This window comes from Pristiophorus japonicus, chromosome 1 (assembly GCF_044704955.1).
Source record: "Pristiophorus japonicus isolate sPriJap1 chromosome 1, sPriJap1.hap1, whole genome shotgun sequence".
In the NCBI taxonomy this organism is placed as follows: Eukaryota; Metazoa; Chordata; class Chondrichthyes; family Pristiophoridae; genus Pristiophorus; species Pristiophorus japonicus.
The window spans coordinates 85,373,162-85,399,593 of NC_091977.1; the positions used below are offsets into that span (position 1 = coordinate 85,373,162).

At 45.8% G+C, this 26,432-nt stretch overlaps 1 protein-coding gene across 7 annotated transcripts in view; it reads right to left on the minus strand.

Annotated features, from left to right (window-relative positions):
* dock8 (dedicator of cytokinesis 8) overlaps window positions 1-26,432 on the minus strand; it is a 464,486-nt gene that overhangs the window by 243,817 nt on the left and 194,237 nt on the right. For 6 of the 7 annotated variants that reach the window (XM_070881523.1, XM_070881482.1, XM_070881473.1 and 3 more), the window contains 5 exons: window positions 20,029-20,100; window positions 16,228-16,354; window positions 1,306-1,515; window positions 890-975; window positions 99-165 (listed from right to left, as the gene is read on the minus strand). In XM_070881523.1, the coding sequence (XP_070737624.1) occupies window positions 99-165; window positions 890-975; window positions 1,306-1,515; window positions 16,228-16,354; window positions 20,029-20,100 (562 nt within the window). Of the gene's footprint in view, window positions 1-98; window positions 166-889; window positions 976-1,305; window positions 1,516-16,227; window positions 16,355-20,028; window positions 20,101-26,432 lie in introns of those variants that run through there. The other variant, XM_070881514.1, reaches the window with a different exon arrangement.

The following is a 26,432-nucleotide window of genomic DNA, read 5'->3' on the forward strand; positions in this document are numbered from 1 at the left end:
AAATCAGTTTTTGCAACAGATTGCAGGTGCACAGTAATTTTCTCAGATAACTTAAATGCTCTTTATTTATAGCAATGCATGTATATCTTAAGAATTACCTTTTTTTTCTCTCTTAAGTCATACAAGGCTAAACTGGCAAACAGTGGCTCTACTTCAATTTCAAACCTGTCAAGGAAAGGATAAGAACATACATGAGGAATTTGATCACAGCAATTCAGTAGAAACAAGTTGTAAAGAGTTTCAAAGCAGCTGCATTTAAGAAACATTCCTTCTACCTGTTCAGACAAAACCTGACTATAACAGCCTGTGTTAAACCAATAACACTCCACCATGAGCTTTTGCAGCTGCAGCTTTTCAGTACACAGGTTATTTTTGAACAATTAAGATGCGCTTTGCAGTCACTAATCTCATTAAACAATCTTCTCAAATTAAAAAGAAACATTAATATCTAGCAATATTGCTAGACCTGCGACAAGAATAACCATCGTTTTTCCAAAAATGCAAATGACTCAGAAATACACATTGGTAAATACCACAATGAACTTGAAAAGAAAGGATCAAAATGATCAAAGTCATAATGGATGGTCTGAATCACTAACATAATAACATCAGCAATGAAAAAGCTGCACAATCAGAAGATTCTGAATCCGTTTAAATATCCTAATGTTCAAACTACCGTACAATTCAGCAGCTATTAACCTTTTGTTGAATAATACAAATGCTTTGTAATCAAGATTACTTCTAAATACTGTTAGAATTTCCTGGAATTAGAATATTGTTTTAACTCTTGTTACAATACCACATTTATATTTTGCAGACAATACTTCAGATAGATTTCAGGTGAGTGTGTTAAAAATGTTTTATGTAAATGCTGAAATGTGAAAATTACTTTAAGATTTGGCACTTTACATGGATCCTGTGGCCCATGTGTTCTTTCGGGCAGTCGGGAGCTGGACGAATTTCCACGGCATCCTCCTAGCAATAGAAAGGAAAATGTTTAACGTATGTGACATATTTTGTGATGAATTGCCATTCACTCTAACACAACCATGTTTCGAATCCAGTTAAAAGCATAGAATCAATTAGCAGTTTTTGCAGACTAATTCCATGATTAGAGATACTGTAACTGTTGATGAGAAGGTGTATTATCTTCTTGAAAGAGAATTAAGAAATTTTCAGAAAACAGCTTTTTATCTTTGTTGAAAAAAGTGTGCACATGCTTTTGAAATAGCAAAATATTCAAATGAACAAAAACATTAATTATCCTTTTACTATTATTTAAACAATGTATAAAAAATTTATAACCTCATCTGTTGATGGGTAGAGAGCAAATATTTCTGCCTGTCTGTTGGTTCTCCGTGATTCTTCATTTTGTCTATCAAGCTCCTCTGGATTGATGGGCTGAAGTATATTTTCCAAGCGGGTATCTGGCTGCAGGCTTCGAAGGTCAAAGTCACATGATGTCAATGTTGCTCTCCCAGGTTCCTGACACAGAACATGAGATCTGGAATCATCCTGTAGAAAAAGTCACTACTGATTTAGCACATAACTGATATGCTTGCAAAGTCAGGGTAGTCTATTCTGGGCTGGCACCTTTTCATTTCCCCATCATTTAAACATGCTGCCACCGGGAAGTTAAAATAGGAGTGTTTGGAGGTGATGTACTTTGGAGGTCAGACTCCAAAAAGAGCAGCAGATTAAGTGCCCCTGACAGTTATGTCACCATGTTGTATACGTTCTATTAAAAGGGACACGAACAGAATCAGATATAGCCATGATATTGTTCAAGTATTTAAGTATAATAATAATTATTTGGTGTTTGCATCATCTAAACAGATTGCGTCAGTATAAATCTGGCCGGCGTACATGACAATCGCAATGCTCAGTAATCGTCACTTCTGGGGGTCTAAAAACATAACTTTCTTGTCGGCATGCAAAATATCCCCAAAATACAATAGGATGATGTCGAAAAAGTCATTACTGATTTAAAAGTATGAGTAAAGCCTTCAAACAATGTGTAAAATGGTCCTAACCTCATATTTTCGTACTGAGAAATCCCATATTACAGGACTAATGCCACTCAGCTATTAGAAGTAGCTTTATTATTGTACAATTAATGTTAGATATACGATTTGAAAATATTTTAAAATGCTGGAGAGGGAGTATGTCCTGGAGGGGTCAAGGATAGAATCTATATGGCTAGAGTTAAGAAATAACAGAGGTGCCATTACACAACTAGGTGTATTCTATAGACCACCAAATAGTGGGAAAGATATGGGGCTAGACTTTCGATTTTTGTGCAGATCGCCCAAAAATGGCCGTTATTTCCAGCGTGGGCGGTAAAAATGGGTTTTGAGATCACCAGATTATCGTCCATTTTCAAAACCCTAACTTTCCATTTTTGAAAATGGGCGTTACCGCGGGCGATCTGAAATGGGCGTTAGCGTTAAATTCTTTTGACCTTCTGCCGTAAAGTGTTGCCGACCATAGCAATGGTATAGCAATGCTCGTTTCCCACATTTCAGGAGGTCAGGGGTCATCATTACATGTGCAGGAGGAGACAAAGAGAGAGGGATGAAAGCATGTGTGGGTGTGGTGTGTGCTTGTTTGGCTGTTGTGGAAGGTGGGGGAGAGATTCACCAGCAGCAAAAAGCCTACTAAGCACAAAGAAGGTAGTTGGGACCGAGTTTTTGTGGAAAAAATAATATTTAACATGGAAGGGATGGAGGAGGCGACACAGCATGCTGTGGAGACTGATGCTGGCGAGAGCCGTGAGCTGGGAGAGGAACAACTAGGAGGACGAAAAAGAGTGAGGAGGTTCTCTGACGAGGCAAATGCCTCCCTCATGCAGGAGGTCGAGTCACTCTGGGGTCAATTGACCCAGAGAAGGCATGGGAAGCCCATCCCAAAGGCCTACCAGAAGATATGGGCCGAGATAGCCAAGGTGGTCTTGTCGGTGACCAACGAGGTGCGTGAGGGCAACCAATGCTGCAAGTGATGGAATAACCTTGTTGGACCTGCCAGAGTAAGTATTACATTTATTTACATATATTTATATAATATATATATATCTATAATTGGAATTGTAAGTGTAATGAGTGATTCAAATCAGATGTGATGTCTTGCACTTATGCCAGGAAGGTTGTACTCAAAGCCTGCGGTCACGGTGTACGTCTTTAGGTAAAGAATGATAATTTTCATTATAATCATGATTATATCTGTCGGTTATGTGTTGTATCAGTCTCTATGACAGTACCTAGCAATGCTATCACGCAATGATCTCATGCCATGTCGTGCTGTTGTTACCTTTTATAGAAGAAGCTTTCGAGGAATAGGACCGAGCAGAGGTGAACGGGTGGGGGACCACCAGTCATCATCAACCTCACCGACATCGAGGAGTGGGTGTTGGCACTAGTGGGGAGCCAGCCCCCGGTCAGCCACGTAAGCAGCAGCAGAGCCTGATGTGATGTCACGTGAGTAAAGTATACACCATTGTGTGATGTAAAGTCAATAGATGCCACACCATCTCATATCCGACCAATATTATATGATAGATAAATCATAAAATTCTTCTCTAAATAATGATGTCCTCGTGAGAATCATTGCAATGCAGAATTTGATGATGGTCATAAAATGTGATGTCTGTGATGATCTTGAAAGCAGTGTTGCTTTTGTTGTGCATATGCTATGTGTAGCGCTGGAATCACCTTGTGACCCTAGCAGCCCCTGCTCCTCTAATAACCTCATTTATGTTTTGCAGCTCAGCCAGCAGTGTGACCCCAGGCAAGACCACCGAGCCCAGAAGGTGGGGGCGCGGGGACAGACTCGCCGGACGATCCTCCATCTGGTGCTGAGGAGCACCAATTCATGCCCATGCATCTGTTGGGTCCCTTCTTAACGGATGACAGTATCGACTTTGAGGAGCATGCATCCCCAACCTCTATAATCCATTCGACACCAATGACATCTAGTGCTCCTGCGGCCATTCCCACCTCCACCGTGGCGGTATTGGGCCCAAGCACCTTGCCGCAGGGCACCCCAAGTATCTCCAGGATGGCGCCGACCAAGCAGAGGTTAGTTCGACGCAGCAGGTCTGCTCCACGAGCAGCAGATCTGAACGGGGTCATGGTACACTTGTCCAGGCAGAGTGTTGACATAGGTCAGCAGATCCAACAGACAATGGATTGGGGGGGCATAGTCCGCCACCATGACGGAGTAGGTGCCGCGGATGGTGGAGGCCCTGGAGCTGATAGCCAGGAACACTGGTGGCAGAGGCCTCCCAGTGGTCCCGGAGTGTGGCACTGCACCCCAAGGTGCCGCACCCCCATTTCCAATGACACGAGAGCCAGGAGGAAGATCTTGCTTCTGGCCCATAGGACGTTCCTACCTTGGGACCGTTCTCTCCCGTATCTGTCCAAGCAGCGGTTCTGCCGTCAACCCCCCCAATGAAGCAACACCTGAGGAGCTCCTCGGCCAAGCAGCTTGGAGTCAGGAGGGGAAGGGGAAGGGGTAGAGGTGGAGAGGAGAAGCGTGGGGAAAGGAAAGTGAGGTGCATGGCCGCGGGTGTTGTTTTGGGCATATTTTTATGTTGTTTGTGCTATTTTGGTGGGAGGGTTGGGGGAAGGGGCAAGGAGGCTACCTTGTTGATTTGCATTTGTGTTCTGTGTTGCTGGAAATGGTGACCATTCGAATAATGTAAATGTGATAAATTTGTTGTGGGGTGGGGTGTTTTTTACAGTTATAATTATGATTTCACACAAATGGTCGGATTAAATGTTTTTTATTTAACATAGCCTTGTTGCGCATTGTCTCAGATAGCTGCACTGTTACACACTGGTGATTCCTTAACATGAAAGGGTATAATTACATTTAACTTGAATCAACTTAAACTTTGTCACCAAGGTGATGCACACCATTAATGTATGACCTGCACACCCAGCAGTGTTGCAGCTTTGTAAATAACAACAAGGTTCTTTCAAGCAAAGCGCTCATTCATGAGCTGCTGACATAAGAGTCTTGCAGCTATGTAGCCAACACGGGCCCTTTCCTGCAGTCTAGAGGGGGGCGGGGGCATGGTTTCAGCATCAGCCTGATTGTCTGGCCCGAGGTCAGCGTCTACCTCCTCATCCTCCTCTTCCTCTCTCTCCTGAGGTGGACCGTCAGTCCCTTCTGGCAATTCTTGTCCCCTCCTGATAGCGAAGTCGTGCAACATTGAGCACACCACCACAAATTGAGCTCCCTGCTCAGGGTGGTTTTGGAGCTCTCCTCCTGAGTGGTCCAGGCATCTAAAGTGCTGCTTAAGCACTCCAATGGTTTTTTCGACAATACTATAAGTGGCTCTCTGGCTCTTGTTGTATCGCTTCTTGGTCTTGATGTGGGTGTCACGCAGGGGGTCATCAGCCAGGTAGCGAGGCCATATCCTTTGTCACCAAGCATCCAGCATTGACCTTGTGGCTGACTGGTAAACATGTCAGATACAGCGCTCTCACGCAGGATGTGAGCATTCACTGCCATAATTATTTTCTGGTGGTCAACAACGAGTTGCACATTCAGGGAGTGGAATCCCTTGCAGTTCCTAAAAACCTCTGCATCCTGAAAAGGAGCCCGCATCGCGATGTGCGTATAGTCTATTGCTCCCTGCACCTTGGGGAAGTTAGCTATTCGGTAGAATCCTAAAGCTCTCTCGGACTTATTCCCTGGTCATGGGGAAGCTGATAAAGTCCATCCTGCATGGGTAAAGGGATTCAGTGACCTGTCTAATGCAGCAACGTGTGGCATGCTGAGATATAGTGCAAATGTCGCCAGCTGAGGCCTGACAGGAACCCGACGTGTAGAACGAAAGTGCCACGGTGACTTTGACCTTGACGGACAGTGCGGTCCTGATGGTGCTGGCGGGCTGCAGATCTCCCCTGATGAGCTGGCATATCTCACTGATAACCTCCTTGTGGAAGCGCAGTCTCCTAAGGCAGGTATTATTGGATAAGTTGAGGTCGGACCGCTTCTCCCTGTAAGTGCGGGGGGTGTAAGGTCTGATCCTCCTCCTCAGTCTGGCATGTCTTAGATTGGGCACATAATGCTGTCGAATATATCTTCTGCCATCTAGTCTGCAGCATGTGCGTACTCATCAAGACAGGCTGAGAAATGACTGGCCCCATTCCAATAACTATCAGTATTACACCGATTGTTCACAAACAATAAATGTCCCCACTAAGACACCTGAAGTAAATTCCAATCGTCCACAGTATGATAAGATGTATTGTTCAGATGTTCACATCACCTTAAAAGAACTCCAGTGTACATCCAAACTCCCCCAAAGTTGAAGCAGCCTTTTAAATGATACGAACTGTGATTTAGAAAATGGCGTCCATACCGCTGTGATTAATTCAGGTGAGAGCAAGTTTTTCACGTCGTTTTTTTCGGCAAGCGATTTTGTCGGTGAGATGTGTGCGACATGCCAAAAGTAACACTGGGCGATTTTCTGGGCGTTAGTTTCGGCAAATGTGATCTTTACGACAAAAAAAAGTGGGCGGGTGGTATTATTAAATCTCGCCGTTAATTACGTGCTGAAAATAACACTGGGCAATATTATAGGCGTTGGTTTCGCCCAACCTGATCTTTCCGCCCAAAAAAGGTGGGCGGGCGGTATTAATTTTTTATCGGTGTTAAGTTCAGGCCGAAAGTAACGCTTGGTGATAAGTGACCGAGAAATGGACGTTAGTTTCCTTTTTGTGGCTAAATAGGCGATATATGGACTTTATACCTCATTTCTGCATTAAAATGGATGTTAAGTGGACGGTATGCATGCAAAAATAATGGAAAGTCTAGCCCATGGAGGAGAAAATTTGGAAAGAAATTACAGAGAGGTACAAGAACTATAGGGTAGTAATAATAGGGGACTTCAATGATCCTAATATAGACTGGGATCGTAATAGCATAAAAGACAGAGAAGGGGAAGAATTTCTGAAATGTGTTCAGGAGAACTTTCTTGATCAGTTTGTTTCTGGCCCAACGAGGGAGGAGGCATTGCTGAATCTGGTTCTGGGAAATGAGATGGGTCAAGTGGAGCAAGTGTCAGTAGGTGAGCATTTAGGGAACAGTGATCATAGGATCATAAGGTTTAGATTTGCTATGGAAAAGGACAGCGAACAATCTAGAGTAAAAATATTTAACTGGGGGAAGGCCAATTTCATTGGGATGAGAACGGATCTGGCTCGGGTAAACTGGAATTAAAGATTGCCCGGCAAAACTATAGTGGAACAATGGGCTGCCTTTAAAGAGGAAATCATTCAGATACATCCACGAGGGGGAAAGGTAGGGCAACTAAAGCCAGATCTCCCTGGATGACGGAAGAGAGAGAGAATATGATGAAGCAGACAAAGAGTGCGTATGACAGATGTCAGGTTGCAAATAGATCTGAGAATCAGGCTATATATCAAAAGGTCAGAGGAGAAGTGAGAAAGAAAATTAAGAGGGGCAAAGTGAGGATATGAGAATAGAATTGCAGCTAACAAAAAAGGTAATCCAACAGTCTTCTTTTGGCATGTTGTGAGAGTGGAGCCATTTCATCTTAAAGTGTGGAAGGAGCCTGTGTGTGAATTATTTTAACGTGGGGTGGCCGTTGCACACCAGCTACCACATGTGCTTGACAGAGCAAGGTCTTGGTCCAGTGGCAAGGGGATCCAAGACAACTGGAGACCAGGCTCTGCTGTATGGGCCTAGCTCAGACACACATGCAAATTCCTACTGTCTTTCTTCCTTCTTTCCACAGGATATAAATAGTAAAAGGGTAGTAAGAGGAGCAGTGGGGCTGATTAGGGACCAAAAGGGAGAGGATATGGCTGAGTACTAAATGAGTACTTTGCCTCTGTCTTCACCAAGGAAGAGGATGCTGCTATAGACATAGTGAAGGAGGAGATGGTGGAGACACTTGATATGATTAAAATTGAGAAAGAAGAGGTATTAGAAAGGGCTGTATTTAAGTAGATAAATCATCAGGAGGGATGAATTCTAGGATGCTGAGGGAATTGAGGACGAAATCGCAAAGGTACTGGCCATAATATTCCAATCCACCAGAGATACAGTGGTGGTGCCAGAGTACTGGAGAATTACAAATGTTATACCATTGTTCAAAAAAGGGTGTAAAGATAAACCCAGCAACTACAGGCCAGTCAGTTTAACCTCAGTAGAGGGGAAGCTTTTAGAAACAGTAAGCAGGGACAAAGTTAACAGTCACTTGGATATGGGTGGATTAATTAAGGAAAGCCAGCACAGAATTGTTTAACCAACTTGATCGAGTTTTTGATGATGTTTTTGATGCGATAACAGAGAGCGTTGATGAGGGTAATGTGGTTGACGTAGTGTACATGTATTTCCAAAAGGCGTTCGACAAAGTGCCACACAATAGTTTTGCTAGATAAATTGAAGCACATGGAATAAAATCGAGAGTGGCAGTCTGGATAGAACGGTTGTTTTTCAGACTAGAGGACTAGGACCACCACTTTTCTTAATATATATTAATGACTTGCACATGGGTGTACAGGACACAATTTCAAAATTTGAAGATGACACAAAACTTGGAAGTATAGTGAACAGTCAGGAGGAAAGTGATAGACTTCAGGAAGACATAGACAGGCTGGTGAAATGGGTGGACACGTGGCAGATGAAAAGTAATGCAGGAAAATGTGAATGATGCATTTTGGTAGAAAAAATGAAGAGAAGACATATATGGGCTGAAATTGCCCGTCTCAGAAAGGCCCATTAGCACCTCTGGGATGCGCTAACGAGGTGCTAAGGGGTTTTAGCTCGAGCGCGGCAGTCAAAGCAACCCCATCCCTCTCCAGAATTGTCCCCGGGGCTCCGACAGCGAAAAGAGGTTTGCGCCGTGCTGCATGATTAGCGCAGCGCACGCAGACCCCTTATCGCCTCGCACTGACCCCTTTGCGCTTCTCAGGGGAAATAGCCCCATGAGGTCGGTGTGGGGCGATGCCATCGACAGCTTCTCGGTGCAAGAGGCTGTGGTGGCTGTGGCACCCCAGCTGCCCTTAAAGGCAAGGTGGTAGCCTGGCGGCTACCATCTTTTTCATCTTTTTTCAGTCAACTGACTTGTCAGTTAGCCCGACAATGGCAGCCGCTGATGTTGCCGGGCCGCCAACATGCAGACCAGCACCCCCTCTTGGGTACCTGGTCTTTGGCCTAGCTGACACCCTCCCTGGTGGCCCAGTGACTGCCACTAAAGAGGCTGCAGAGTTCACAAACAAGGGGAGGGACGTTGTGATGCTTCAGAGTGATGTGGCATGCCTGCGTCGCGCTGACATCATCAGCATGGCGCTGATGTGCCGTACAAGCGCTGGGTGAGCGGTCCGTTACTGCAACCAACATTTTTTTTCTCAGACAGACCTATTCCTGCGCCGTCGAAAAAAACAAAATCACATAAATCGAATTGATTGCCCCAAACCCAGCGCGGGGCAGTTTTGTCCCCATAAATGAAATGGTACAATCCTAAAGGCGGAGCAAGAACAGAGAGACCTGGAGGTATGTGAGCATAAATCGTAGAAGGTGACAGGGCAGGTTGAGAAAGCAGTTAAAAAGGCTTACAGGATCATGGGCTTCATAAATTGATGTATAAAGTACAAAAGTGTGGAAATTATGATGAATCTGTATAAAACTCTGCTTCGGCCTCAACTGGAGTATCGTGTCCAATTCTGGGCACCACACTGTAGCGTATGTAGGCACCTTTAGTAATGACTCCACAAGGCAGGGTATGATACTTAAACTGTGTAGACCTGCAGTCCTTTATTTGCAGCTCCTGAGTGCTGACAGCAAGCTGTGTGTTCCTTTTTATACTGGGTTACCTGCAGTGTGCAGGTAACCCTTAGGTCTCCAGCAGCAGCACCCTCTGGTGTACAGTGTAAGGGTACATTCAGTGTTGCATAACAGTGTTTCAGACAGTAAACAGGCATGCATACACAACACACACTTTAGGAAGGATGTGAAGACCTTGGAGAAGGTGCAGAAAAGATTTATGAGAATGATTCCTGGAATGGAGGACTTCAGTTATCGAAACATAGAAACATAGAAAATAGGTGCAGGAACAGGCCATTCGGCCCTTCTAGCCTGCACCGCCATTCAATGAGTTCATGGCTGAACATGCAACTTCAGAACCCCATTCCTGCTTTCTTGCCATACCCCTTGATCCCCCGAGTAGTAAGAACTTCATCTAACTCCTTCTTGAATATATTTAGTGAATTGGCCTCAACAACTTTCTGTGGTAGAGAATTCCACAGATTCACCACTCTCTGGGTGAAGAAGTTTCTCCTCATCTCGGTCCTAAATGGCTTACCCCTTATCCTTAGACTGTGACCCCTGGTTCTGGACTTCCCCAACATTGGGAACATTCTTCCTCCATCCAACCTGTCTGAACCCATCAGAATTTTAAACGTTTCTATGAGGTCCCCTCTCATTCTTCTGAACTCCAGTGAATACAAGCCCAGTTGATCCAGTCTTTCTTGATAGGTCAGTCCCGCCATCCCGGGAATCAGTCTGGTGAACCTTCGCTGCACTCCCTCAATAGCAAGAATGTCCTTCCTCAAGTTAGAAGACCAAAACTGTACACAATACTCCAGGTGTGGCCTCACCAAGGCCCTGTACAACTGGAGCAACACCTCCCTGCCCCTGTACTCAAATCCCCTCGCTATGAAGGCCAACATGCCATTTGCTTTCTTAACCGCCTGCTGTACCTGCATGCCAACCTTCAATGACTGATGTACCATGACACCCAGGTCTCGTTGCACCTCTCCTTTTCCTAATCTGTCACCATTCAGATAATAGTCTGTCTCTCTGTTTTTACCACCAAAGTGGATAACCTCACATTTATCCACATTATACTTCATCTGCCATGCATTTGCCCACTCACCTAACCTATCCAAGTCACTCTGCAGCCTCATAGCATCCTCCTCGCAGCTCACACTGCCACCCAACCTAGTGTCATCCGCAAATTTGGAGATACTACATTTAATCCCCTCGTCTAAATCATTAATGTACAGTGTAAACAGCTGGGGCCCAGCACAGAACCTTGCGATACCCCACTAGTCACCGCCTGCCATTCTGAAAAGTACCCATTTACTCCTACTCTTTGCTTCCTGTCTGACAACCAGTTCTCAATCCATGTCAGCACCCTACCCCCAATCCCATGTGCTTTAACTTTGTACATTAATCTCTTGTGTGGGACCTTGTCAAAAGCCTTCTGAAAGTCCAAATATACCACATCAACTGGTTCCCCCTTGTCTGCTCTACTGGAAACATTCTCAAAAAATTCCAGAAGATTTGTCAAGCATGATTTCCCTTTCACAAATCCATGCTGACTTGGACCTATCATGTCACCTCTTTCCAAATGCGCTGCTATGACATCCTTAATAATTGATTCCATCATTTTACCCACTACTGAGGTCAGGCTGACCGGTCTATAATTCCCTGTTTTCTCTCTCCCTCCTTTTTTAAAAGTTAATATGTAGATAGACTGGAGAAGCTAGGATTGTTCTCCGTGGAGTAGAGAAGATTGAGAAGAGATTTGATCGAGGTGTTCAAAATCATGTGGGGTCTGGACAGAGTGGACAGAGAGAAACTGTTTCCATTGGCAGAAGGGTCGAGAACCAGAGGACACAGATTTAAGGTGATTGGCAAAAGAACCGAAGGCGATGCAAGAAAAAACTGTTTTATGCAGCGTGTGGTTAAGATCTTTAATGCACTGCCAGAAAGGGTAGTGGAGGCAGACTCTATCTTATCTTTCAAAAGGGAGTTGGACAAGTATCTGAAAGGAAAAAAATTGCAGGGCTACGGGGAAAGGGCAGGGGAGTGGGACTAGCTGAGAGTCGGTACAGGCTCGACGGGCCAATTGGCCTTCTTCCGTGCTGTAACCATTCTATGATTCTATGAAAATAAAGTGATGGTGATGATAATCTAGTGGCCAGTAATTTTATTGCCCACTTAACTGTGCAAATGACCATTCCATCTTTTAAGGGAAAATTGGATATATATTTGAAGCTGAGAAAGATATAGGGCTATAAAGAGAAAGCAGGACAGTGTGAACTAGCAAAGAGCAGGCATAGATACGATGATGCTATGACACTATGCTGTAAACTTTTGTGGTTCTATGTAAAATTTTGATTACAAGAGTGATGCTACTCAGATATATCAGAAGCAACTTTTTTTACTGTCGCATTATGATATATATACACTACTGAGGAAAATATTTTTAAATAAAGATAAAAGTGCTGATATCTGGTCAGCAGTAATTGTAATGTCCACCCAGTGCAAATAGTTCTGTGATCTTAATAGTGGTTAACATTCCACAGTATTGCTTTAAGAAGACAGGAACATTTTAATGACAAGTGAGTTAGTTAATGGCAGCGATAAGCTTCTTGTGGGTGGATCCAATAAACCTTAGCCAGGCAGTAATTCACAAATCAATACCTGGCATGCTTAACTGGATTTTAAGTAACACTCAGACCAGGCCTTAATTAACGTTGGGACAGGTAAAACAGTGTAGTAAAAGCCAATTTTTACTATGCTGTATGTATCAATAAAAAATACAGCACTTTATTTCCTGAAGTATTGTGAGGCATCGTGCATCAATACAGAAGTTTGTAGAACAGTGCTTTATTTGCCACAAATATAAACGTACATCACATTAGGATACAGTGTCATTCTGTATGTACACTTCTTTATTTACACATGAATATAACAAGCTCTTTCAACTCGTAATAGATTGAACACTAACCATACAAATATTGTAATAATGGTAGGACTTGACAGTCTGAACATTCCACAAACAGTTACTGTTATAGAATCAGAAATTTACAGCACAAAAGGGGGCCATTCAGCCCATCATGTCTGTGCCAGACGAAAAAGAGCCATCCAGCCTCATCCCACTTTCCAGATCTTGGTCCATAGCCCTGCAGGTTACAGTGCATAGCCAAGTCCTTTTAAATATGATGAGGGTTTTGTCTCTATCACCATTTCAGGCAGTGAGTTCCAGATCCCAACCATCCTCTGGATGAAAAAAGCTCTCCACAACTCCCCTCTCTCTAATCCTTCCACCAATTATTTTAAATCTATGTCCCCTAGTTATTGACCTCTCTGCTAAGGGAACTAGGTCCTTCCTATCCAATCTGTCTAGGTCCTTCATAATTTTATACAGCTCAATTAAGTCTTCTCTCAGCCTCCTCTGCCTCAAAGAAAACAATCCCAGCCTATCCAATCTTTCCTCATAGCTAAAATTCTCCAGCCCTGGCAACATCCTTGCAAATCTCCTCTGTACTCTCTTTAGTGCAAACACATCTTTCCTGTAATGTGGTGACCAGAACTGTATGCAGTATGCTGTGGCCTAACTCGTGTTTTATACAGTTCAAGCATAACCTTCCTACTCTTACATTCTAAGCTTGGTAATAATAAAGTAAAGTATCTTGTATGCCTTCTTAAGCAAAATATGTACCTGTCCTGCTACCTTCAGGGATCTGGGGACATGCACTTCAAGATCCCTCTGTTCCTTTGCACTTCCCAGTAGCCTACCATTTATTGTGCATTCCCTTGCTTTGTTAGCCCTCTCCAAATGCATTACTTCAACTTCTCCAGATTGAATTCCATTTGCCACTTTTCTGGCCACCTGACCAGTCCATTGATACCTTCCTGCAGTCGACAGCTTTCTTCCTCACTATCAACCACAAGGCCAAATTTTGCATAATCTGCAAACTTCTTAAGCATGGTGCCTATATTGAACTCTAGATCATTGATTTATACCACAAAAAGCAAAGGACCTAGTACTGATCCCTGTGCAACCCCACTGGAAACAGCCTTCCAATCAAAAAAACACCCGTCGACCATTACCCTTTGCTTCCTGCCACTGAGCTAATTTTGGATCCAACTTGCCCTTGGATCCCATGGGGCTTTTACTTTTCTGACTAGTCTGCCATATGGGATCTTGTCCAAAGCCTTGCTAACATTCATGTCGACTACATCAAATGCGCTACCCTCATCGACTCTCCTTGTTACCTCCTCAAAACATTCAATCAAGTTAGTCAGACATGACCTTCCTTTAACAAATCCATGCTAACAATCCTTGATGAATCTGTGCCTTTCTAAATGCCGATTAATACTGTCCCTCAGAATGTTTTCCAATAATTTGCCCACCAACGAGGTTAGGCGGACTGGCCTGTAATTACTCAGTCTATCCCTTTCTCACTTTTTAAACAATGGTACAACAGCAGCCCTCCTGCACCACGCCTGTCGCCAGAGGGGATTGGAAAATGATGGTCAGAAACTCTGCTATTTCCTCCTTTGCTTCTATTAAAAGCCTGGGATACATTTAGTCAGGACTTGGCTGATTTTTAAAAGTTTCCCAATCCTCTGGTCACCCACTAATCTTGGTCACTTAATATGCCATTGTTTTCAATTTGATACCATCCTTTATTTCCTTAGTTAGCCATGGATGGTTATCACTTCTCTTAAATTCTTTGCTTCTCATCTTCCTTGCTGCAATGCTCGATCTCACCCTCAGTAAGCTCCCCACTGGAGTGGAGCTAATCTACAGAACAAACGGGAATCTGTTCAACCTCCGTCACCTCCAGGCCAAATCCAAGTTCATCCCATCCTCTGTCATTGAATTACAGTGATGCTTGCGTCTGCGCACAATTGGAGGCCGAACTCCAAACCATTGTCAACACCTTCACAGAAGTGTACGAGAGCATGGGCCTTACACTAAACATCCATAAGACAAAGGTCCTCTACCAACCTGACCCCGCCACACAGTACTGCCCCCTGATTATCAAAATCCATGACGAGGCCTTGGACTATTTTCCATACCTTGGGAGCCTACTGTCAACAAAGGCAAGTGTCGATGATAAACTCCAACAACACCTTCAATTTTCCAGTGCAGCCTTCGGTCGTCCGAGGAAGAGAGCGTTTGAAGACCAGGATCTCAAACCCGGCACCAAGCTCATGGTCTACTGTGCAGTAGTGAAAACCACCCTCCTATATGCTTCAGAGACATGGACTATTTAGCTCAAAGCACTGGAGAGGTACCACCAACGCTGCTTCCGCAAGATTCTGCAAATCCATTGGCAGGATTGGCGCACCAACGTCAGTGTTCTCGCTCAGGCCAACATTCACAGCATCGAAGCATTGACCACACTCGATCAGCTCTGATGGATGGGGCACATTGACCGCATGCCCGATACTAGACTCCCAAATCAAGCGCTCTACTCGGAACTCCGACATGGCAAGCGAGCCCCAGGTGGGCAGAGGAAACGCTTCAGGGACATCCTCAAAGCTTCCTTGAAAAAGTGCAACATCCCTACTGACACCTAGGAATCCCTGGCCCAAGACCACTCAAAGTGGAGGAGAAGCATCCGGGAAGGCGCCGGACAAATTGTGTCACTTTGCCAGGAGCAAGCGGAGGACAAGCGCAAACAGCAAAAAAAGCGCACGACAATTCAAGCACCCCACCTACCCGTCCCTTCAACCAACGTCCCTTCAACCACCATCTGCCCCACCTGTGACAGAGACTGTAGGTCAGCATCAGACTCATCAGTTACCTGAGAACTCATTTTTAGTGTGGAAGCAAGTTATCCAAAACTCCGAGGGACTGCCTAAGAAGAAGAAGACACTGATCTCAATTGCACGTCGAAAAAGGCAAACTTCTCATCAGAGAGATTGCAAGATTTTAGTGGGCAGCTTTCTTTGGGGCAACCGACAAACACCTTTGATTCATCGCTGACTGCACATTCCAGGCCAATAATTATCAGAGACATTTGCATAGAATCAGAGACATTTGCATAGAATCATAGAAATTTACAGCATGGAAGGAGGCCATTTCGGCTCATTGTGCCCGTGGCAGCCGACCAAGAGCTATCCAGCCTAATCCCACTTTCCAGCTCTTGGTCCGTAGCCCTGTAGGTTACGGCACTTTAAGTGCACATCCATGTATTTCTTAAATGTGGTGAGGCTTTCTGCCTCTACCACCCTTTAAGGCAGTGAGTTCTAGACCCCCACAACCCTCTGGGTAAATAAATTTCCCCTCATATCTCCTCTATACCTCCCCCCATTACTTTAAATCTATGCCCAACATGGTTTATAATTTTAGCCGCCAACAGCATTCCATAGTGATAAAAAAAGGAAAGTAGGGAAAGAAAGAGAATGCGAAAAACTGTTGTAGTTTAATGAATGAACAAATACCTGAAATTCTTGACTGACGGAATCGCCACTTTCTTCTGATTCAAATAACTGCTTTGGAAGAGTCTTGTACAGATCTTTCCTTGATCCGAGTCTGCTTAAACTCAAGGCCACAGCTTCTCCTTGTTTCCTGAACATCAGGTATGAAAGTGAACAATGTTTCAATATCTCTGGTAATAATCCATAACATTTTCCACTTAAGTCACAAAAATAACGTGAGGGATATTTACAGCTATTTTACAAGCAAACATTTCTCTCATGCTTTTGGTTTTAATAGTTGAAAAGGAGTGTTTGGTAGATCTTCAAAATCAAAAGTAACATTTTTGTAGTATGGCTGTGTTCTGTCTGAGTTTCATTGGGGCTTGTGGATAGGTGTCTAATTTATTCAATAGTGTAGCAGCCTAATCATCTGAGTTGTCCCATTTCCTCAGTGGTCCAGATGGATCTATATCACTACTGGTGTCGAGGACTATACACCAGAGCAATCCACATCTCGAGAGGTTTGGAGCTCTGTAACTCCGATAGATCTATAAACTTAATGCTCTGTGGGTGGGAGACAGACTATAAATTGGCAGATGCATATTCCACCACTGTCCCCATTTACCACAGAAACTAGATTGGTATATGCCATTTTTTAAGAGGTTTCCACGGCTCTTCTGCCAAAGTTATGACAGACGAGCAAGAGAACCTGTGTTCCTGAGGATATTTGGAAAAACTGGGTAAGGGGAGTGGGGTTGGTTAAGTATATCTAGTGATGCACCAGTTGGGGAGGAATTTATCACAGGTTTTCCTGCCATTGGCTACAGTACTTTTTTCTCTTTTTTTTTGTCCTCCCAGGAGTTAACATTACGAATGATTGGGGATGGCGGTGATTGAGTTTGTATGCATGCGATGGGTCTGGAAATCTGTGGCCCTTCCAGCATAATGCTGCTGTCATTTTGGTGGGAGTGTGACAGAAGGAATGCAAATGAAACCCAGAACCAGATTCACCAGGTTTCGAACTTATGTCCGGGATTCTGGAATCACTCACACCAAACAAAGCCATCGGCATAAGAGGGGGCGAGGGCCAGTGACAAGGATTCCTTAGGTTAGGAGTTACAATTTTTCTAGCCTTCAGCAGGACCTGGCATAGCATTGACAGAGACATGACTAGTGAGACCAGGCATACCCATCAGCCAAATAGCAGAAGTGGGACATATCCGGAGGCCCAGGGTGGGATTATGGCCTAAACCCCCAAAGAAAATGGCAGAACTTTAAATATTTTTCTAAAATGCAACCCCCATACCTGTATATATGGAACCAACGGCAACAGCATAAAGATGTTTCTGGGGCGGGACCTAAAATCCCCCCCCACCCCCAGCTAGCAACTCTTCCACGAATAAATACAGTGGCTCCCAGCACTGCCAGTACTGCATGGGGCCACTATTGCCATCTTAATGAAATGACCTCCCGTTGACCCCCATGAACTTTAGTGGTGTCAGCTGTGGAAGTCCTGGGTGGGCACATCTTGCTACTTATGCCGGGATGTGCCCCTCCTCTCCCCACCGCTGAGAACATTTGGGGCTATTGAGCATTGGTGGGATCAGTGTTCTTTTCTTGTCGTTCCAACATTTTATATACATAGCACAAAAAGCTAAATACTGCTGGGGCTGGAACTTTGGAATTAAAACCGAATATGCTGGAAACATTCAGCTACATAAAAATATATGATCATAAGAAATAGGAGCACGAGTAGACCATTTCGCCCCTCGAGCCTGCTCTAGCATGCAATAAGATCATGGCTGATCTTCTCCCTCAACTCCACTTGCCCACACTATCCCCATATCCCTTGATTCCCTTAATATCCAAAAATCTATCGATCTCTGTCTTGAATCTACTCAACGAAGCACTAAAGTATGGCAGAGAAGCACTTTTGGCATGAATGCATGACCTCAGCTCTCTTATCTGGAAGGAGGAGAGCATGCCAGAAGATCTCAGGGACGCCATAATCGTGACCATCTTCAAAAACGGGGGCAAGTCCGACTACGTTAACTACAGAGGAATCTTCCTGCTGTTGGCCATAGGGTAAATCATTGCAAGAATCCTCTTCAATCGTCTTCTCCCTGTGGCTGAAGAGCTCCTCCCAGAGTCACAATGCGGATTCCGTCCACTAAGGGGTACAACAGACATGATCTTCACGGCGCGACAACTACAAGAGAAATGCAGGGAACAGCACCAACCCTTGTACATGGCTTTCTTCGACCTCACAAAGGCCTTTGAAACTGTCAACCGTGAGGGATTATGGAGCGTCCTCCATTTCGGCTGCCCTCAAAAGTTTGTCACCATTCTCCGTCTGCTCCATGATGACATGCAATCTGTGATCCTAACCAATGGATCCACCACAGACCCAATCCACGTCCGAACCGGGGTCAAGCAGGGCTGCGTCATCCCACCAATGCTCTTTTCGATCTTCCCTGCTGAAATGCTCCATCTCACCTTCAGCAAGCTCCCCGCCGGAGTGGAGCTAAATTACAGAACAGATGGGAATCTGATCAACCTCCGCCACCTCCAGGCCAGATCCAAGGTCGTTCCATCCTCTGTCATCGAACTACAGTATGCAGACGACACTTGCATTTGCGCACACTCAGAGGCTGAACTCCAATCCATCGTCAACACCTTCACCGAGGCGTACGAGAGCATCGGCCTTATGCCTTATCCATAAGACAAGGTCCTCCACTAATCTGATCTTGCCACACAGCACTGCCCCCCGATTATCAAAATCCACGATGAGGCCTTGGACAACGTGGACCATTTTCCATACTTCGGGAGCCTACTGTCAACAAGGACAGACATTGACGACGAGGTTCAACACTGCCTTCAGTGCACCAGCACAGCCTGTAGTTGCCTGAGGAAGAGAGTGTTTGAAGACCAGGACCTCAAGTCCGACACCAAGCTCATGGTCGACAGGGCAGTAGTGATTCCTACTCTCCTATATGGCTCAGAGATGTGGACTATATACCTCAAAGCGCTGGAGAAGTACTACCAGCGCTGCCTTCGCAAGATCCTGCAAATCCATTGGCAGGACAGACACACCGTCAGTGTTCTTGCTCAGGCCAACATACCCAGCATCGAAGCATTGACCACGCTCGATCAGCTTTGTTGGGCAGGCCACATCGTCCGCATGCCTGACATGAGACTCCCAAAGCAAGTGCTCTATGCGGAGCTTCGACACGGCAAGTGAGCCCCAGATGGGCAGAGGAAACGCTTCAAGGACACCCTCAAAGCCTCCTTGACAAAGTGCAACATCCCCACCAACTCCTGGGAAGTCCTGGCCCACCAACACCTAAAGTGGAGGAAGAGCATCCGGGAGGGCGCTGAGCAGCTCAAGTCTCTTCGCCGAGAACAAGCAGAAACCAGCGTAGACAGCGGAAGGCGCGTGCGTCAACCCAGGCTCCCTGACTACCCTTTCCTTCAACCACTGTCTGCCCCACCTGTGACAGAGACTGGAGGTCCCGCATTGGATTTCTCAGTCACCTGAGAACTCACTTTTAGAGTGGAAGCAAGTCATCGTCGACTCTGAAGGACTTCCTATGATGATGACTCAATAGCTGAGCTTCCACAGCCCTCTGGGGTAGAGAATTCCAAAGATTCCACAGATACACAGTACAACCTGCTTCACAAAATAATACCACTGCAAAGCTCAAAGTGCAATCATATTTCCTATCCATTATAACAATTCCAAATGAGTTGTGAGTAACTTGATAATCTTCCAATCAAAGGGTTATGCTTTATTTTATTACAGTTAAGGTAGAACTGTTAATTTACCTTCTGTTGACAATGAGCCAATCTTGAGTGTAGGTCTGGACACAGTCCCGCACATGTGGATCTAAATCAACCCTAGAAATGAAAAAAATAGTTAGACCTATCAAACTATCTCTCTTAATATGTGGACTTACATTCTGTTTAGAAAATAAATGAGTGAAGTGTATGCAAAATGCGACAGTACAAATGCTTCACCTTGAATTTAATTCTGTCGATGTTGTAAGTGTCAGCTTGGCTCAGTGTTCTTTTCACTGAGTCAGAATGTTGTGGATTGAAGCCCTATTAAAGGCCTTGAGCACATAATCTCGGCTCACACTGTCGTGCAATAGTGAGGGAGTGCAGCATTGTCAGACGCAGAGAGTTTCGGCGGGCATATTCAGAAACTGCGCAAACGATTGAGGAAATTCACCTGTTTCAGCGTAAAACTAACGTAAATTAGTTACTTGCGAAATTCTTCAGAAAAAGTCACAGAACGTTGCTCTTACACCATAGTTATGCTGAAACTTTCCAAGAAAGTCTGGGCCACTTATATTTTTACAAACTGTACCATTGGGAGAACTGAATATCATGTCTGGTTCAGAGGTTTTTTTCTGTGCAGTACAGTGTCCAACCAATTGAAAATAGTTATCCCTTTCCCCACCACAGCTACTTTGCACCTTTGGCAAACAGGAAGTGTAAAGTCCTTGCACAATACCACAAATCCACACGAGGCACATTCTATGGACAAGGTCACTCTGTGACCTGCACCTTTATTCACAGTACCAAGAAGTGATGACCCTGCGTGGGACCTCCCTTTATATGCCTGGATGACCAGGTGAGGAGTGTCCCCCACAAGTTCACCCCCTGTGGTTAATGTGTGCATTTCTCAAATATATACAGGATTGCAGTGTTGTTAAATGAAGGTTACATACATGACATCACCTCCCCCCAACGTCTTATTGGGATCACAGGTTAAGTCTTTCGGATGGTCTGCGCTCCCTCGTGGAGCGCCACAGTTGGGGCTCTGGCTGTTGAGCCTTGGCCTGCGTGTCTGTCCCCTGTGTTGATTCCGGCCTGTCTGGGCTGATCACAGGGACTGTGCATGCTGCTGAATGTTCTTGTTGCTCGTTCACTGGCGGTGGTGTGAATACCATTTCATGATCTTCCTCAGGTTCCTCAGAGTCCATGCTGAACCTTTTTTTTTACTTGGTCCAGATGCTTGCGGCATATCTGCCCATTGTTAAGTTTAAACACGATGAACCTATTCCCCTCTTTGTCTATTACACTACCTTCAAGCCATTTGGGCCCCAAAGCGTGATTAAGAACAAATACGGGGTCACCAATTTCTATACATCTCCCCCTTGAATTACGGTCATGGTACTCATTTTGGGACTGGCGCTTGCCTTCAACAATGTTGGACAAGACAGGATGAATGAGGGACAACCGAGTTTTGAGTGTATGTTTCATAAGGAGCTCCGCGGGTGGGACCACCGTGAGCGAATGCGGTCGGGACCTATAGGCCAGCAGGAGGCGTGATAGGCGGCATTGAAGGGAGGGACCTTGAATCCTGAGCATGCCTTGTTTTATGATTTGGACCGCACGTTTCGCCTGGCCATTGGAGGCCGGCTTGAACGGTGCTGTCCTGATATGGTTGATGCCAGTACAGGACATGAACTCCCGGAATTCGTAGCTAGTGAAACATGGGCCATTATCGCTATCATGGATGTCAGGCAAACCGTGGGTCGCAAAGACCGCACGTAGACTCTCCACAGTGGTGGATGTCATGCTCGAATTCAAAATGATGCACTCGATCCATTTCGAGTACGCATCAACCACGATGAGAAACATTTTCCCCATGAATGGGCCCGCATAGTCTACGTGAATGCGTGACCATGGCCTGGTGGGCCAGGGCCACGGGCTGAGCGGGACCTCCCTGGGAGGATTTCCCAGCTGAGCACACGTCGTGCACCTGCGAACACAGTGTTCCAGGTCTGAATCAATTCCTGGCCACCAAACGTGTGACCGGGCAATGGCCATCATCAGCACAATGCCTGGGTGCTCGCTGTGGAGTTCCCTGATGAAAGCTTCCCTGCCCCTCTGGGGCATGACTACCCGGCTGCCCCATAGTAGGCAGTCGGCTTGGATGGAGAGCTTATCCATCCGCCTGTGAAACGGTCTGACCTCCTCAGGGCATGCTCCGTGTGCGGGCACCCAATCCCCAGTCAGGACACATTTCTTAATCAAAGATAGGAGGGGATCTCTGTTGGTCCAGATTTTGATCTGGCGGGCTTGTGATGGGGGAGCCTGTGCTGTCAAAGGCATCAACGGCCATGACCATCTCAGCGCTTTGCTCCGCTGCCCCCTCAGTGGTGGCCAGTGGAAGCCTGCTGAGCGCGTCAGCGCAATTTTCGGTGCCTGGCCAGTGCCGTATGGTGTAGTCATACGCAGCCAGTGTGAGAGCCCATCGCTGTATGCGAGCTGACGCATTGGCATTGACAGCCTTGCTGTCTGACAACAGGGATGTTAACGGCTTGTGGTCCATTTCTAATTCGAACCTCCTGCCAGAAAGGTACTGGTGCATCTTTTTCACCCCATAGACACATGCGAGTGCTTCCTTCTCAACCATCTCATATCCACGTTCTGCTTGAGAGAGTGACCTGGAGGCATAAGCCACAGGTTGGAGTTGCCCCTCAGCATTGCACTGCTGCAACACGCACCCAACCCCATAGGACGATGCATCACATGTCAGAACCAATTTCTTACAGGGGTTGTACAGGGTCAACAACCTATTTGAACAGAGTAAGTTACGCGACCGATTGAAAGCCCGTTCTTGACAGTCCCCCCAAAACCAATCGCAACCCTTCCGCAGGAGCACGTGTAGCGGCTCCAACAATGTGCTTAAGTTCGGCAGAAAGTTCCCGAAATAGTTCAAGAGTCCCAAAAATGAACGCAACTCCGATGTGTTGCAGGGCCTGGGCGCTCGTCGAATCGCCTCTGTTTTGGATTCAGTAGGCCGAATCCCATCTGCAGCAACCCTCCTGCCCAGAAACTCGACTTCGGGAGCCAAAAACACACACTTATGTTTCTTGAGTTGCAGGCCTACCCTGTCCAGTCGGCGTAGCACCTCTTCCAGGTTGTGGAGGTGTTCCTCGGTGTCACGACCCATGATGAGGATATCGTCCCGGAATACGATCGTTCCAGGAATGGGCAGGCTTTCCATGTTTCTTTGAAAGATCGCGGCCGCTGATTGAATGCCAAACGGGCACCTGTTGTAAACAAACAGTCCCTTGTGCGTGGTGATTGTGGTCAGTAGTTTGAATTCGTCGGCCAGTTCTTGGGTCGTGTCGGCTGAAGTGAGGTCCAACTTGGTGAACAGCTTGCCGCCTGCCAGCGTGGCAAAAAGATCCTCCGCTCTCGGAAGTGGGTATTGGTCTTGTACGGACACCCAGTTGATAGTGGCCTTGTAGTCGCCACAGATCCTGACCGAGCCATCCGCTTTTAGGACGGGACCAATGGGGCTCACTCAGTCGCTGAATTCAACGGGCGAGATGATGCCCTCTCTCGGCAAACGGTCCAATTCGCTTTCAATTTTCTCCCGCATCACATATGGCACAGCTCTGGCTTTGTGGTGCATTGGTGTGGCGTCCGGGGTGATGCGAATCACTACTTTGGTACCTTTGAACGTCCCAACGCCAGGTTGGAATAGCGACTCAAATTGCTGTAGGATCTGTGAGCATGAACTTCGCTCCACAGATGACACTGCGTGCACATTCCCCCCATTTCCAGTTCATCTCAGCTAACCAGCTCCTCCCCAACAGTGCGGGACCATCGCCCGGGACAATCCAGAGCGGCAGCCGGTTCACTGATCCATTGTGTGTGACAGCCAACATTGCACTGCCTAGCACTGGAAAGATTTCTTTGGTGTACGTCGGTAGTTGAGTCTCAATGCGTTCTAGTTTGGGTCTGCTGGCTTTGAGTGGCCATAGCTTTTTGAATTGTTGAACACTCATGAGTGACTGACTGGCCCCCGTGTCCAGCTCCATGCATACCGGGATGCCGTTTAATAGGACCTTTATCATCATAGGTGGCGTTTTGGTATGTGAGCTGTGAATGTTTGCTACATGAACCCGCTGAACTTCAGCGTCCATTGATTTGCCCCACGCGTCATCCTGTCTTGCAGATCGCTCTTCTGGTCCATCCGCCTCGTAAATTAGCCTGGTCGCAGGCTTCCTGCACATAGAAACAGAGAAACATAGAAAATAGGTGGAGTAGTAGGCCATTCAGCCCTTCTAGCCTGCACCGCCATTCAATGAGTTCATGGCTGAACATGCAACTTCAGTACCCCATTCCTGCTTTCTCGCCATACCCCTTGATCCCCCTAGTAGTAAGGACTTCATCTAACTCCCTTTTGAATATATTTAGTCAATTGGCCTCAACAACGTTCTGTGGTAGAGAATTCCACAGGTTCACCACTCTCTGGGTGAAGAACTTTCTCCTCATCTCGGTCCTAAATGGCTTACCCCTTATCCTTAGACTGTGACCACTGGTTCTGGACTTCCCCAACATTGGGAACATTCTTCCTGCATCTAACCTGTCTAAACCCGTCAGAATTTTAAACGTTTCTATGAGGTCCCCTCTCATTCTTCTGAACTCCAGTGAATACAAGCCCAGTTGATCCAGTCTTTCTTGATAGGTCAGTCCCACCATCCCAGGAATCAGTCTGGTGAACCTTCGCTGCACTCCCTCAATAGCAAGAATGTCCTTCCTCAAGTTAGGAGACCAAAACTGTACACAATACTCCAGGTGTGGCCTCACCAAGGCCCTGTACAACTGTATCAACACCTCCCTGCCCCTGTACTCAAATCCCCTCGCTATGAAGGCCAACATGCCATTTGCTTTCTTAACCACCTGCTGTACCTGCATGCCAACCTTCAATGACTGATGTACCATGACACCCAGGTGTCGTTGCACCTCCCCTTTTCCTAATCTGTCACCATTCAGATAATAGTCTGTCTGTTTTTACCACCAAAGTGGATAACCTCACATTTATCCACATTATACTTCATCTGCCATGCATTTGCCCACTCACCTAACCTATCCAAGTCACTCTGCAGCCTCATAGCATCCTCCTCGCAGCTCACACTGCCACCCAACTTAGTGTCATCCGCAAATTTGGAGATACTACATTTAATCCCCTCGTCTAAATCATTAATGTACAGTGTAAACAGCTGGGGCCCCAGCACAGAACCTTGCGGTACCCCACTAGTCATTGCCTGCCATTCTGAAAAGTACCCATTTACTCCTACTCTTTGCTTTCTGTCTGACAACCAGTTCTCAATCCATGTCAGCACACTCTCCCCAATCCCATGTGCTTTAACTTTGCACATTAATCTCTTGTGTGGGACCTTGTCGAAAGCCTTCTGAAAGTCCAAATATACCACATCAACTGGTTCTCCCTTGTCCACTCTACTGGAAACATCCTCAAAAAATTCCAGAAGATTTGTCAAGCATGATTTCCCTTTCACAAATGCATGCTGACTTGGACCTATCATGTCACCTCTTTCCAAATGCGCTGCTATGACATCCTTAATAATTGATCCATCATTTTACCCACTACTGAGGTCAGGCTGACCGGTCTATAATTCCCTGTTTTCTCTCTCCCTCCTTTTTTAAAAAGTGGGGTTACATTGGCTACCCTCCACTCGATAGGAACTGATCCAGAGTCAATGGAATGTTGGAAAATGACTGTCAATGCATCCGCTATTTCCAAGGCCACCTCCTTAAGTACTCTGGGATGCAGTCCATCAGACCCTGGGGATTTATCGGCCTTCAATCCCATCAATTTCCCCAACACAATTTCCCGACTAATAAAGATTTCCCTCAGTTCCTCCTCCTTACTAGACCCTCTGACCCCTTTTATATCCGGAAGGTTGTTTGTGTCCTCCTTAGTGAATACCGAACCAAAGTACTTGTTCAATTGGTCTGCCATTTCTTTGTTCCCCATTATGACTTCCCCTGATTCTGACTGCAGGGGACCTACGTTTGTCTTTACTAACCTTTTTCTCTTTACATATCGAAAGAAACTTTTGCAATCTGTCTTAATGTTCCCTGCAAGCTTCTTCTCGTACTCCATTTTCCCTGCCCTAATCAAACCGTTTGTCCTCCTCTGCTGAGTTCTAAATTTCTCCCAGTCCCCGGGTTCGCTGCTATTTCTGGTCAATTTGTATGCCACTTCCTTGGCTTTAATACTATCCCTGATTTCCCTTGATAGCCACAGTTGAGCCACCTTCCCTTTTTTATTTTTACGCCAGACAGGAATGTACAATTGTTGTAGTTCATCCATGCAGTCTCTAAATGTCTGCCATTGCCCATTCACAGTCAACCCCTTAAGTATCATTCGCCAATCTATCCTAGCCAATTCACGCCTC